Consider the following 15,000-nt stretch of genomic DNA (forward strand, 5'->3'; position numbering starts at 1 on the left):
GTAGAGGATGAACCTTCCTGCCAATATTCCATTACATTTTGTTGGTGGTGTGCGACAGATGGCAGTAGAGGGACAATCTGACAAAATGAAATCTGAAATGGAAGTGCATACAATTATAGATGTGCCTATGAATTCCTCCAAGAGGAAAAAAATTACCCATTCATATCAATTGATGCTTGCTGAATGTTTATGGAGACCAAGTGGTGGATGTTAGCACAGTGAAGTGATGGGTGGTGCACTTCAGTAATGGTTACAGCAACAATGGGTCATCTCCAGTGGTGCAAATTTTTATGAGCATGGAATGCGGGCTCTTATTCATTGTTGATAAAAAACAGTAACTAATGGTGGTGACTATGTTGAAAAGCAGAGTTTTATAGCTGAGAATTTGTCCTATCAACTAGTGCTAGTTTGATCTTCATATCTGTTGTAGTTTCCACAGAAATAAACGAGGCATTATTTTCAGTTACTTACATATATTGTCTGCATCTCAAAAACAATCTGTTCTAAAGTCTTCATTATCAGACTGCAAAGGTCTGTATACTTGCTTCCACGTATATATTCATTTCTTATCATCCCAGATAAACAAATAATTATATAAAGTAATTGACTCCTAGTATATATTTTGAAGATAATTAAAAAAAAATACCAGTATTACTGCTATTTCAGCATCAGTAAGAGAAATTAAAGGATATTAAAGACTTCATCATAATATTATTTTAAACTGTTTACCTCCTATACAAAGTACTAGGTTGTACTTATAATGCTTATTGAAGGTGTCCAATGAAAATTTAAACTATGGCAATTATAAACTGAATAGCAACATAGTATGTAGTGAAAGAACTAATAATCTGCTAATTTTTTTTAAATGCTTCCTATGTCAGTCAACACAGACATAAGAAGTGAAGCATCAGGAAAGTTCATAAGAAAAAATAAGTGAGAGTTAAAGAAACCATACAAAAATGGGCAAGCAGAGAAAAAAAAAGTAGCCTTACCCAATGAAATATGGCAAAAGAAGTTTACTAGATATTAATTACACTCAGTTCTTTTATTATTCATTGAAAATATACTGGGATTGCTATAAGTTATAATGATGCTGCACTGATTCCATACCTTGGAAGACCGAAAACAGAATGCTGTAGATTTTATATCTGCTTTCTCTTTGTCAGTAAGAAGAAGACTCTTGTCATCTAGGAGACTTAAGTATTTTCCTGTTGTTATATGTCTTAGTCTGAATGGCTGTCCCCATCTTATGTGGCTGCCACTCCACCTAAGAAAGTTCAAGGAAATATTGTTCTATTTTAAACAAGACACAGAGTTTAACTTTTGGGGAAAACATTTTAAAGCACATTATATTGCTTACTAGTCAATAGAAGTGTAAAATGGTAAAAGTGTAAAATTCTACGCGTCAGACTATAAGCAAGAAAATGACTACTCTGTAGCTACAATCGGTGTTTCCCTCTCCAGTACTTCGTTGCTGTCACTTAAGAACTTCCAAGACCAACTTTAGTTCAAAGCAAAAATTTCACTGCTCTACCACTGATGTTTACCATCATCCCATTAAATTAAATGCTCAGTCAGAGAAAAGCACCATTACAGTATAACACAGTCTTAAATTGCCCTGATTTTCAGTCTCTAAAAATAACTGATTTTTAGTCACAACAAATTTCATTGTAAATACGTATTATAATAAAATTTTACAGTGCATTCCTAATTACCTTTTTTTTTTTTAAGGCATAACTCCTTACTATCATTCCAATCATTCCAATACTCTTACAAGGTAGTTTTCTTTCTGTAATTTTTTGCATTTCAAGACATCTAAATGTCTTAAGTTAGGAGTGTCACATGAATTATAATCAGAACCAGTTTTCTTTGCAGTGCCACATTTGTATAAAAACAGAAAATTGTGAGTTCATTGATAGCTATGGCAACTGAAAAGAAAAAAAAAGCAGCAGGTGTATTAACAAAAATTGTACACTTTCTACAGGAAGGTCATTTTTTCGTGAAAGCAATGTAACATCTTTTGAGGAAGATTTTTTATTATCAACCTGGTTCTATAGCTATTAAACTGATGTAATAGGACCGCTCTCACTGTACTAAAAATACCCAGTTAAACAAAGTATTCTTCTGTGACAGCTTTTACTTACGCAACTCTCAGAGTTTCTAATCGCCAAAGGGAACGAGCATGAATTGACACTGCACCACCTTCATAATGGACGGTTCTGAAAAACAAGCAAAAGCATGCACTAAATGTTCAGCTCTGTGGTAAAAATTAATATTTTCTTGCAGATTTAACTGTATCTCTCAGGCTAAGATAGCACAGACAACTACTGCAACTGTCAAATTCCAAAGGTTATCATATTCAAAATCAGCTCTTATCAAACAAGCCTTGAGATCTAGTTATTCAAGCAATTTTTATCTAGTTGCCTTTAGCATCCATTATTGTGATATTCAGAATAATAAAATCTATATGGTGTTTGCTTAGACTTTACGGTTTTTTTATTATGGACAGAGATTCCATGGAAAAAAAATGCAAAAACCTGATAATTATAATATTTTTATCTTCTAACAGAAAACAATCATCAAACGATAAGGGTTAATTATCATTGCATGCTATTCTAAAGAAAGATGGTATTTTCTCAGCACTTACTTTATAAAAATAACTATTCAACCTATTGCATTGAATTATGAAGACTTACCTATTTGTACTGTATTTTATCTTACAATGGCACCCAAGTTTTTACAAGCACGCTGATGCAGCCTTCATGCATCTCAGAAATAGCCTCCTATTTCAAAATTTTAATATACAATAACCCTCTCATTCTTGCACATATGTTGAGAAATATGAGTGCTTTTGAAAGACAGTGAAGTGAAACTAAAAAATTCGTGATCCATGCACCAAAAAAAAAAAAAGCCATACGCATGTGCTTTATATACTTAAAAGAAATTTTAAGTACATGTACAAGTATGTACAAAATCCTCCCTTGGATTTCACAGAAAGTATTTTCTCCAAATATTATCATAAGTCACCTGCAACTAATAGCAGCTGACAGATTAACACCTGTAAGCCTCTCATATTTCTCTCATGGAAGGGAACAAAAGTCAGTCTGACGTTTTAGAGAAATTGACCTTCATAAGTACAGTAAAATGAAAATGATAAACAATTTTCTTTTTTGTTTTCACTTACTCTCTTCTCATCTGGCATTTATTCTAATTTTTGTTCTGCAACTCACTGACAAGGTTGCTTTTTGTAACATTTAAACAATAGCAAATCAGATATGACTTTGTTCTGTGCTAACCACATTCTGATTACATCCTGGTTTAATATCAACCTCTCTGACAAAAACGCATTCAGAATTATTGCACTCACCATAATACAAGACTTTCCAGCATTATTCAGCGCTTTTTCTGTCATTACAAATACAAGAAATCTGGTGAAAGCACAGGCCTAAATTAATCAGAGTATTCCATTTTTAAATTGACACTTTGTTACTTTACAGGGAAAAAATTCTTTTTCACATTGGAAACCCAGAAGCTATCACCAATTTCTGTATTTGAGTACTCTTTTGAAACTACCTTTGGATTATACACAGCAGTTGGATCACTGTAATTGTAAATATCTAAAAAACCTCTTGTTGTGAACCTAAATTCATCCTTTAAACATTCTCTATTATTTCCAAGGGGACTTACAAGCATTGGAATGATAACCTAAGACAAAAAAAAAAGGAGTGTGGGGTGAAGAAGGGAAGGGAAATACAGTAGAAAGAAAAAAAAACAAGTAGGCCATTTGCTTACCAAAGGAGAGAGGAAAAAAAAAAAAAAAAAGGATCCTGAAAATATCTCTTACATTGATATGAATAAAGGGGTATAGGAATGTAAAGACAGTCGCTCTCCACAGAAGAATCAGTTACATCAATCACAATATGGACTGAGAAAGTAGGGATTAAGGGCCCCTACAAGGAAGCAAAAGTAAAAGGTCAGACACTAGGATCAAGAATGGAGCAGCAATACTTTCTATAAGCAAGATTGAAGATATAAAAAGCACTGGAATATAGCCTGTAGCTAGATACTGCTTTCTCTACAAAAAAACATTGTAGAAAAGTTAGGTTTGTGTAAAAGATCTCAATTTTTAATCACACTGCCTTTACCAAAGCAATATTCATAGTAACTCTTAGCCCACAGCAGCAGAATAAATTCATAATCTAGATACTCTCATACCTTTTTCTTTTGTACAAGAAATCTAGGACTCACTTTTTACTCCTTCCACGAAAATGAATGCATAAAACCGCTCTGAGATTCTTCAAACGAAGTTCCTTAATACTTGCTCTGAATAAGAATTGTAGCTGATAGGATATATCACATTTCTTTTTATATAATCTCGAGAAAAAATCTGTTCTGAAAAGGAAGTATGATTCATAACACATTTATTCTATCTGAAACTGACACTAGTAAAACCATATCAGATTATAGTGCCAGGACAAATGCAATATTATTATTAATGACGTGAATAACCAACAAAAATTCCCATTTGCTATCAGAGTTAGCAGAGACTCGCATTGATAGGGTGGAGAAAATATCTAGATGGCAAAGTGCACAGAAGATGCTCATGAGTAGGTAGAAGTAGAAAAAGTCTTTGAATTACAAAACCTTACTATGAACTTATAAAAAAAAAAGAGCTACCACAGAAGACAGGCTGGACTGTGCATGTAAGAAACAAAAACAGCAGCTATCTGGATCTCAAATCTCTGAGGACAAGAACAAACTCTACACCAGCAGGCAGCTTGAGAAACAAACAAGAGAAGACAGAAGGTACCATGCTACTAGAAAACCACGATGCAGTTGTCATCACTTAAACCTGGTGAGGTGATTCACGTGACCAGACTGTGGCTATTGATGACTAACAAGCTGTTCAGAAGGGAAAGACAAGGAAGGAGGGGAGGAAGCATTGCCTTCCTTAAAGAAAAGAACAGAATGTGAAGAGATGTCCCCGAAGAATGGCCATGAGCAAATTGAAAGCTTACAAGTGAGAGTTAGAGACTAAAGCAACAGATTGTGGTTGGTGTCTACTACAGGCCACCTGATCAAGCCTTCTTCCTCCAGCTAAAGAAAGTGTTGCGGTTGTAGGCTCTGATCAACCACCCAGACATCTTCTGGAAAAGCAGCACAGTAAGCTGAAGGCAATCCAGGAGGCTCTTGGAGTCCACCAAGGATAACTTCTATAGCCAGGTAATAGCCCCACCAGGAGTGATGCAATACTGGACCTGTTGCTCATAAACACAAGTTGAGCTGATTGGAGATATGAGGAGGCTGCCTAGGCTGTAATGACCATGCAATGGTGGAGTACACAGTCTTGGGAGATATGGGACAGACAAAGAGTATAATCAGGATGCTAAACTTTAGGAAAGCCAAATTCCAGCTCTTCAGGAAGTTAGTCAACAAAATGCCCTGGGAAACTGTCCTCAAGTGTCCAAAGTGAGCAGAGCAGAGCTGTCAGATCTTCAAGGAAGCCCCTTCTTAGGGCATAAATCTTCTATCTTCAGCTCAGCAACTAAATGATGAAACAAAGTATATTTTCAGAACAAATTGTGAGACAAGATAATTTTATAAGCTGTTTATAGGATTACTTCTGCCACTGTATTAGGCCTCTTCCTGTGCAGATTTCGATGACCTTGTCTTGGAGAGAGCTTTGCTAGATCCTGTAATTAAAAGTATATTTTGCATTGTCACTGTATTGTAGGCCCCTGCTGTGCTAGATGCTGTTCCATCAAAGTAAAAATAGCATGAGAAAGTGTTGGGTTTTTTTTTATTTATTTTGGGCTTCTGGTAATCTCTGGAACACTTCTATACTCAAACTTATTTACCTGTATCAATGTACTAAGAATAGAGAAAAACAGTAGTTAATTTTATAAACTGTCTAGGAGGATCCTTCAAATCAAAACAATTTATCTATCCCCAGGTTTAGATAACAGTTGACATGACAGAATAAAACCATTATTTTAGGGCTGTCTGATCTCTTATTTGTAAAGGCATGAGAGAAGACCTTCACAGAGAAATAGGAATGAAATAAGGTGAATTAGCAAGTAATGTCAGATGTGAAACTTCTCAGTGCTCCTTCACACTGGCATTTCTCAGAGCCAAGCTACTTTTCAGGTATTTGCTGTAACAAAACAAATGAAGCACTGCCACAGAAATCTATCACAAGATAATTTTTAAAGGCAATTAAAGGATAACACAGAGTTACTGCACTCCAAATCTATCATATTTTAACACGTGTTTTGTGAAAATATTGTGGAATTTAAAGTGAAAGATAAAATAATTTATTCTACAATTTTCTACCTGTCAAAATAGCCATATTACTAACATATTTCTACCAGAAGCTGAATATCACCCATCAATATACATCCATCTTGAAAACTCAAAAACGCAGCCCACATATATACTCTTAAACATTCTATTAGAGTCCTTATTAATAGAGATAAAAATAGAATTTTTGAGCAGTAATGCAGGGAGCAGAAAATGTGGGGCACAGAGTACTCTGTAAAATTAAAAGTTGTCATAGATTGTATTTAACATTTATAAGTAAAAATAATTTATATTTATCAAAGAAAAGAACTTCAGAAAAAAAGAGAATACTTTAAAAAAAAACAAACAGAACTTCGGAAAAAAAGAGAATATATATTAAAAAAAACAAAACAACACTTTATTTTTAGTCTATCAAATAAAGTTCCTGAACAACAAGAGAATATGAAGGCTGGTATTTATGATGCACTGAAGAACAATGTTTCTTGGTACTACTCGCAATAAAAATAAGGACATGACATGGATGTATTCTGAGTACTTTAGGGCACTGTGCAGCCAGGAGAATAGGGTGACAGTGCAGAGAGAACAATCATCTGCAGTCTGCAAATTGAGACACAAACATCCAACATAATGCACAAGCAAATTGAATGAATTAGTTCTTGCCTAGCAATTCAGCAATCTTTTACCGCAGTTTTTGCATGTTAGTCTTGTTGCAAATAATTCTTCATGTGTTCTTAAATGTTAAAGTTCATTTCTGAAGTGCTTAACCATGTTACAGATGTGTAATTACACTACAAACGAACTAATAATGTGATTATTGCAGGATTTTTATTAAAATGTCATCAAGCACTATAGTATTCTATTTATCTTTTCCACCCTGTTACATTCCAGGGGATGTAGTAAAAGCAACAACAAATTCTATGCTATAATGGATCTACTGCATCATAAATAACATCAAAACAGGAGCTGATCATATTTTGATCTTTCGGAGTTTTGAAATGTCTTCTATGTTTAAATCTATTCTTGTCTAAAAATGAAAAGTGGGAGCAGCTGTCCATAAATAAACAACTAAATAAATTTTAGTTTAAACTAAAACCACCAACCACAAAAACCACCAACTCATCAATTGAAACTGGGAAACAACTGAAAATTCCTCATTCATATTTACAACCTCAAGAAAAATCTTACTACATGTCATTGTTCAATCATTCCTTCCTGTCTTTACAAGGTACGGAACAAAACAAACTCATTTGAAAATGAATGAATAGTATTTTATCATGGAAACACAGTCACCTAGCTGCTGATATGATGGATTAAACAAGCAGTATCACAGACTCCTAGAATGGTTTTAATTAGAAAGGAACTTAAAATCATCTAGGTCCAGATTTCTGCCAAAGAAACAATACTAAATAGCAATTTTTAAGAGGAAGGCATGAATAAATCTACTGAAGTTTACGGTATATTTTATTCAAGCAAATGAAGAGATTTTAGTTCTACTCTACATTTTAACTCACCCATGCAATCACAGCACTCAGACACCTGCAGTCTGAGCACCAGCCTTCTCACCATAGGGATTTATTAATTAACTCGGGAGAAAATAAACACTGAGCCATCCTCACTCCCTACTTCCTTTCTAGATTCCTTTAATAAATAAAATAATTGTAAATTAACTTCTAGAGTACCATATCAGGTGCATCTGAATTGATACCCATAATAGTAGCCTTGAAGGACTCAGCAGTAGTCTTAATATATAATGTACTGAAATGTTATACGTTGTACAGAAAAAAAAGCAGTACAGACAACAACGTACTTCATTCACAGTATTTTTAAGTCAGTAAAGACAATGACAAGTTACCAAAAATTACTATAAGAATAATATCAAAAATAATAAATGATGAACAATAAAACAAATAACAGTAAATAACATTTTTAATAAGAAAATAACCATAATTATTGGGTTCACATGCTGTCTTATGCATCATAACCCAACTAATAAAAGATGAAAAGGTTGGAGGCACTTGTTCTACATTTGATTTTAAGCTAGGCAGCAAGAATAAAACAAAAGCTTGAAATGGTCGGTTCAGAAACTCAATGTTCAGTATCCACGCTACAACTCAGCGCAGTTTGTTTCATACTGCTGGACCAAGTCCACTTTCAACAGATATTACTGTTTTACACTGGAAATATCAATAAAAAAAATAAAAATAAAAGCAATAAGTTAATGCCCAAAGTTCACCTTAACAATTTTCTTCTTATGAATGATCCATCTCATCAAAATATCCTTCCAGAATTTATACTTTGAATGACATTCAATACTGAATCAGTAATTTCCATTACTATTCTATTCTAAGTTGGAATCCTACCTTCTTTGTTCTTCTCCATGTTCACCCGAAGGGACTGTCAAGCATTCATCCATGTGACCATGCAATAACCTCAGAACATCCCCACCTATCAGATATCCTTTAATGAAGAGAAGAAAATAAAGTGGATCAGTTTGTTTCTCTTTTCTTCGTTGACCTGCTAAGTTACATTAAGAAGAGAGTCAGCGGAAGGGGAAGATATCCCATACCCTGGAGACTCAACTGAGAAGAGCTCCAGGTCAGCAAGCAGAAAAGGACAGATCAGGAGAAAGAGAGCCACAGAAAAGGGATCATACAGAATTAGTGCAACTCAGAAAAAGACTGGTGCAGCTGAAACTAGAAAGTACCTCCATCACAGAATGCAATCAATAGAGTGGGAGGCACTACTCTTATATTTTACCTGCTCATTTTTGACCTTCATTTCAGAAAAGGATTCCAGTTTAAATGCTAACAATACACAGGTGTGTGTATGCATTTTCAAATTAATTTTGCTGTCTTTTCAAGTTTCCTGTGAGAAAAACAGGGAAGACCTACTCAAAACTCTGTTTGAGTCCTGAAATGCAAATATGATTCACTGGGACACCAAATACAGACCCCCTATACAGAACATACTACCTCTGTATATACAAATTCAAAGCCAAACACTTAGCTCTCCAGTTTGCAGGGACTAAGTGTATTCACAAATTAAAGCAAATCAAAATTAAAGCATAGCATCTCAACATTTGGAGTCAGGAACTGAAAACAAATTTATAATTCTAACCAGTAAAAATATTAGTACAGCAAATGATTTCCCAACAGCCTCTTTGTTCCAGAGATGTGACTTTAAAAAAATTCAACTTGTTATCATACAAATATTGTATCATAACCTAGTAACTGGAGAGCACTAAGTCTTAGTAGTTTTTAACTGCAATTCAAGTGTTTTTTCTCAGCTGAACAAGTGCTTACAGTACACAGAATTTATAAATTCATCTTACCCTCTTGCTAGAACTTTTGCATATTAAATTCCACATTTTAGCAAGATTTGGGAATGTAATTCCTTTGACTCTGTATTATAGCAAAAACATTACAAACATTTCATTGGAATATTGATTTGAAGCTATTTCTGGATAAACAATGTGTAAGGTAGAGATCTGCACAATTAGACAGAGATGCAGGGGAAAACAGTGTTGAAGACAACACACATAGCCATACAAATTTCATAGGCTTACTTTGATGCTAATGCGCAATCACAAGATTTTTTTTCCCCCAAATGTACATCTGGAAACATTTCAGGATGGTGGTTTTTTTGTTTGTTTGGTTTTTTTACTTTTTAAATTTAGTATCAGTTTGGTACTCATATGGTTAACATCAGCATTGAATTTTTCAGCTTTAAATTCTTGATTTGATACAGATGGCTATATCCAGATAGTAGTAATAATATTTAATAACTTTTTATATTGAACTGTGTCAATGTAAATATGGAAGTGTTCAGTCCTGAGCAGTTTTTGTTTTCTTGTGTTTTAAAAGTGCCCCCACCCCCATCATCCCCACCTATATCCCAGTACAAAAGTTGCAAAATCACTTGATCTGACTCTAAACTCTGTTTTGACTTGTTACATTATTTTCATTTTCATTTCAAAGTAATTTCACTTAAACTGTTTAAAGAGTCCTGCAAGGATAAAAGCATTCTTTCTCTCTGTGAACACAAATAGAATAGCAAAAGCCTAAATTAATCTATTGTTAATTTGAAGTTTTGATTAAGATAGGCTATTCTAGCATTTGTTGATCCTAACAAAATTGGCTTTATTTTCTTCTTCCTCCATTTTGAAGTAATTTTCTCCAGTTTGGTTATTGTTTTACTGAAGTATATACGCTATGATCATACACACTAAATGCCGTAGTCATTCAGCAATCACAGGAAGACATTTTGGATTACAGTAGCATTTCCTGGATTTGTAGAGTAAGGTTTTACCCTGATTCTCACAGCTGATCTTCAGCTGATCTTCTCTTAAAATAAAAGATACTGCTCAACAAAGTCTATACCTGAGGCATGTGAAAATAAAAAAGTAAAGCAACAAAGAAAAGCAAATGCACAGAAATGTAAATGTAGAAAATGCACAGCTAATAAAATGATATTGCATCATTTTCATATGATCTCCTGGGGGTACAATCACATGACATACTAGTATATTCTGTCATTGTGGACATATGCTTCCCAAATTGCCAGACAAGCCTTAATATTGAAGTGTGCCAATTTGGGAGACGTAGTGTAGCACAAACCTGAGTCTCAGCTAGTAAGACACTGACTTACTAATATGAGGAGAATGGAGTTATAGGATGCAGCTACAGGTTGGAAGGTAGAAAGCATCAACAGAATGTTTTCCCAGTACAGTTGAGGATACTGGTAAGTAATACACTAGCATTTTTAATAACCTATCAGGACAGAAGCCACCTCAGACGATCTGAATATGCATGATTCCCATAGTATAAGACACTGAGAGTATGTAGAGATTTGGTCATGCTGTCCCTGAAATCGGAACAAGTAAAATTGCAAACAGAAATATTTAATAAAAAAAATAAAGAGAACTAATGTGAAGATTCAGTGTTTGGTCTTTTCAAAAAATTGTACGTGAAACTTCCAGGGAATAACTGAAGGACCTTTAAGGTTCTATTACAAGAGCAATTAGTCAGCAAGAATCTAAAAATCATAGGGCTTTCCAGAAAAATCAGGATGTAAAAGATGACAGAGTTTTCCTTTCTATGAAACCATTAACTTGGAGATCTTTGTTTTTTCATGACAGAAGTTGCAGTATCAAAAAAAAAAAAAATCCTAGTTTTTAAATAGAATAAATTTTGAAAGTTGTTCTATATTGTCTCTCTTCATCTTTTCTTCTCTTTCATACTTCTCAGCTATATGCTTCTCACAACACCATTCCCACTCAGTTCCTAGGATTTTATATCCTGCTTCCAGTCCCCTCTTCTTGACCAACAAGTTACAGTTTTATCCTTCTGCATCCTACCACATCCACTTTCTAATGTAATCTACTTGAAGAGGTATTCTAGCCTTCCAAATATTGTGCTTTTTTTTTTGCTCTCTCACTCCATCCTCTGTTCAGCAACAGTATTCCTGCCTAGTTTCCCTACTCTTATTGCTTCTTTTCTAGACTCTAAGGTAAAACACATTATTCTTTCAAACCACTTACAAACAGACCATTTTTTCTGTATTATGTGTCCTGCACCAACACACTTTGCCTTAAAACAGCACACAGTTTTCAGCATCTTGTTAGTTACTTCCTGTTCTCCTTTTCCCCAGCCCTATCTTGGTGCACACGCTTCATTTTCTTTTCTATCCTTGTATCCAGTTCCAAATTTCTGTATTTGAATTCTCTATGTTCCCTTTTCTCCTTCTACCTGGCAGTCCACCAGTAAGACTGTGACTGAAAACAAAACAAAGGTTTCTGGATCAAATCTAGTGCTTATCTTGCCAGACCAAACCAGTACAAGACTAAAAATGCTCAAAAATCTATTCTCAGAACAAATCCCTGAAGAACGCGGAGGGATTTATCTAGCAGGTTCTCTCATCTTTTTTGTTTTTAACAAAAAATGATCAAAGTTTCTTTAAGATTCATGGTTTGACTAGACTTTTTAACTATTAAAGAAGTGTTGTACTGATGCAAAAAGAGATTCAGTTGTATACTTTAGATTCCACTTTAGCAATGGGAGGTTTTTTTTCTCAGTCTTAGGAACATGCAACCAGGACTGCACTTGTAAGAATAATGAGTTAACAATTGAAATCAGGACCAAAAAAAATCTTTTAAAAACCTGTGTGAATATAACTTTAATAAAATTAGATTTCAATTAATTAGCTGTTCAGTATTTAGAAACAGTCATGTAGAAAACCACCTGTATATTTTCCAGCATAATCCTCCCTCACTGTTTTTAGAATATTTGTATTTAAATATTCAATCCAATGAATAAATGTAAGAGAAACCTCATTCTTATATTTCAGTCACTGAATTGATTCTTCAGATTCTTCATTTACCATCAGTCTTTCAACAATTAGAGTAAATCTTACCTTGGGCAAATTCACTTCCTGAACTGATTGGTGCTACACTCCAAAGAGTTTGCTGGAAAGCTGCATCAACATGTAAGCTACCATTGCCATAGGAGAGATGCTAAAAACAGGAAAGGAGAGACATTTACCAGGGTTTTAATTACAAATTTCATTGCAATTACAGTAATAGTATCAAACATTTTCTTTGTTATATCAGATATTTCCAATTAACTATAAATCAGTCACAAAGACAGACCTTTGTACTCTTCAGGAGACATTGGAAATAAAGCTAGAAAACTGGTACAGCATATTTGCCCCCAAAAACATACACTGATTACACAGAACGGTCAACTCTTTTGGGGTCTCAGACAATTGCAAACACTCTGAAGAACCAGTTATTAAATGCTGCAGGGATCTTACACTGGTGCTCTTCCTTTTGTACATAATGGGATTTTCCATGAAGTTTGAATACTGCAAGGTGACATTAATCTGTACTTTGGGTATAAGTCAGCACTTAAAGATTTTTTGGTTGCTGGCTTCCTCAAGTCATTAGATCAAAGAAATAAAATAATGGACTATGTAAGGCACATGAGGGAGTTTCCAAAATATATTCCTACAGAAATATTTTATAATACAAGTTAATCTGAAAATTTCTTTACCTGATTTGCTTTACTGCCTAAGAATTCAATGGGTGCATTTTTTTTTCTGCAAATTCTCTTCTAAGAATTTTGTTCCTTTTTAGCGCCTGTGTGATTTTCATCTCCTACAATGGCATTATTGTCTCAGAAATTCTAAGCTCAAGGCATATTAGCATATTATACACCACATCTATGTAAAGCCTTTGTCCTACACCACTCTACTGATATACCATAAGAACAGTGGTATTTGTCTCTATTTCTGTATGTTGTGACCAATATTAACACATTTGGGGTAAAATCATTAATAACACAGAGGACTAAAGTGGCAATGGAGGTCAGAAAGAAGTAGATTCCTGACAACACATATAGAGTCCACTCTCCTGGCTGCATGCTGCTATATGGGATAACACAACAGCTTCTTCATGTCTATGCCTGTAACAGTTATGGACATACAAAGTAACAGAACTCACAAAAGCCATTTTTTTCTACTACACCAGTGTCACTCAACATATGCAATAGAGGATGTTTATTGAGTAAATGACCACTTTCACCCTACCACAATTACATAACTTAATCAGTAGCAGAATATGCTGAGAAATTAGTCCTCAGCACACCTCCAGTTTCATTCCTGCCCTACTGGCCTTAATTTTATTGTTAGATTTTGTTTAAGATCACATCACAGAATCCACTTAGGGACAATGAGAATTTGTGGAGAACATATTATTCTGGGTGAGCAGAAGAGGAAGAGGATAACCACCATGTCACTTAGATCTGCCATGAATAGAGCAGTTATTTTAACTACGTGCTTTGTACTGTTAATGAACTTATTTTCACACACAGTGGTATCAACTGAATTAACACTAAATGTTACAGATAGAACATTGAACAAAAATTCATTGCTGACTTCTCTCATCAGAGTAATATTTTTTCTATCAGTTATTTTTCCTCCAATTACAGCTCTGATTATAACACGGATGTCTTAAGTGAAGAATTATATTTTTTTTAAAGTTTGGAATACATTTCATAACACATGACCACCACAGCAGATTAGAGAGTATATATCTGCAGTTCTTTTCTTTCCCTCATGTCCCTAGATTGGTCAGTGAATCTTTCAATTTGCAAATGAAGACATAAAAAGATTCCTTTTTTATGAAGTTCTATATTTGTTCCCTGAACACCATCCACAACAAACTATGAAATGATGCCTTGACCCTCTAGAGGAAGCATTTTATCAATTTATAATCAAGGAGTCAATTAGATCACTTGCACAGAGAAGGAAAAAAAAAAAAAAAGGAACAAGAAACAGGGATACCAACCTCTCTGTCATTGCCTAAATTTTCAGTGCTACATTTCAGAATTCCAGCATTGTTGTAAAGCAATCTGCTGCCCAATTAATTTAATATGTAATATATTTGGAGCTTATCTGCCTAGTTTGCTACCTTCAGCAGAATAAAACTGTCAAAACGAAACAAATTCTGTAATGCAATATTCATGATGTGGATGTGACACTCCATGTGATTTTGAGCAGCCTCCATACCTTGTAGAAGCTTCCAGTCACCTATGAGGACCATTTCTGGCACGTGTCTTTCAGGAATGAAGGAACAATATTTTCAGTGCAGAAATATTTAGGATGTGGGAGTCCTGATGTCTATTCTAATCCTGCTAGCCTTTG

General features: G+C 34.5%; 1 protein-coding gene across 12 annotated transcripts in view; it reads right to left on the reverse strand.

Moving 5' to 3' along the window:
- Nucleotides 1-15,000, reverse strand: part of RYR2 (ryanodine receptor 2) — a 361,102-nt gene that overhangs the window by 194,170 nt on the left and 151,932 nt on the right. For all 12 annotated transcript variants that reach the window (XM_046939481.1, XM_046939480.1, XM_025149037.3 and 9 more), the window contains 4 exons: nucleotides 12,712-12,811; nucleotides 8,661-8,757; nucleotides 2,145-2,219; nucleotides 1,111-1,267 (listed from right to left, as the gene is read on the reverse strand). In XM_046939481.1, coding sequence (XP_046795437.1) covers nucleotides 1,111-1,267; nucleotides 2,145-2,219; nucleotides 8,661-8,757; nucleotides 12,712-12,811 — 429 coding nt within the window. The remainder of the gene's footprint in view (nucleotides 1-1,110; nucleotides 1,268-2,144; nucleotides 2,220-8,660; nucleotides 8,758-12,711; nucleotides 12,812-15,000) is intronic.

The sequence above is a fragment of the Gallus gallus genome, chromosome 3, assembly GCF_016699485.2.
Source record: "Gallus gallus isolate bGalGal1 chromosome 3, bGalGal1.mat.broiler.GRCg7b, whole genome shotgun sequence".
NCBI lineage: Eukaryota > Metazoa > Chordata > Aves > Galliformes > Phasianidae > Gallus > Gallus gallus.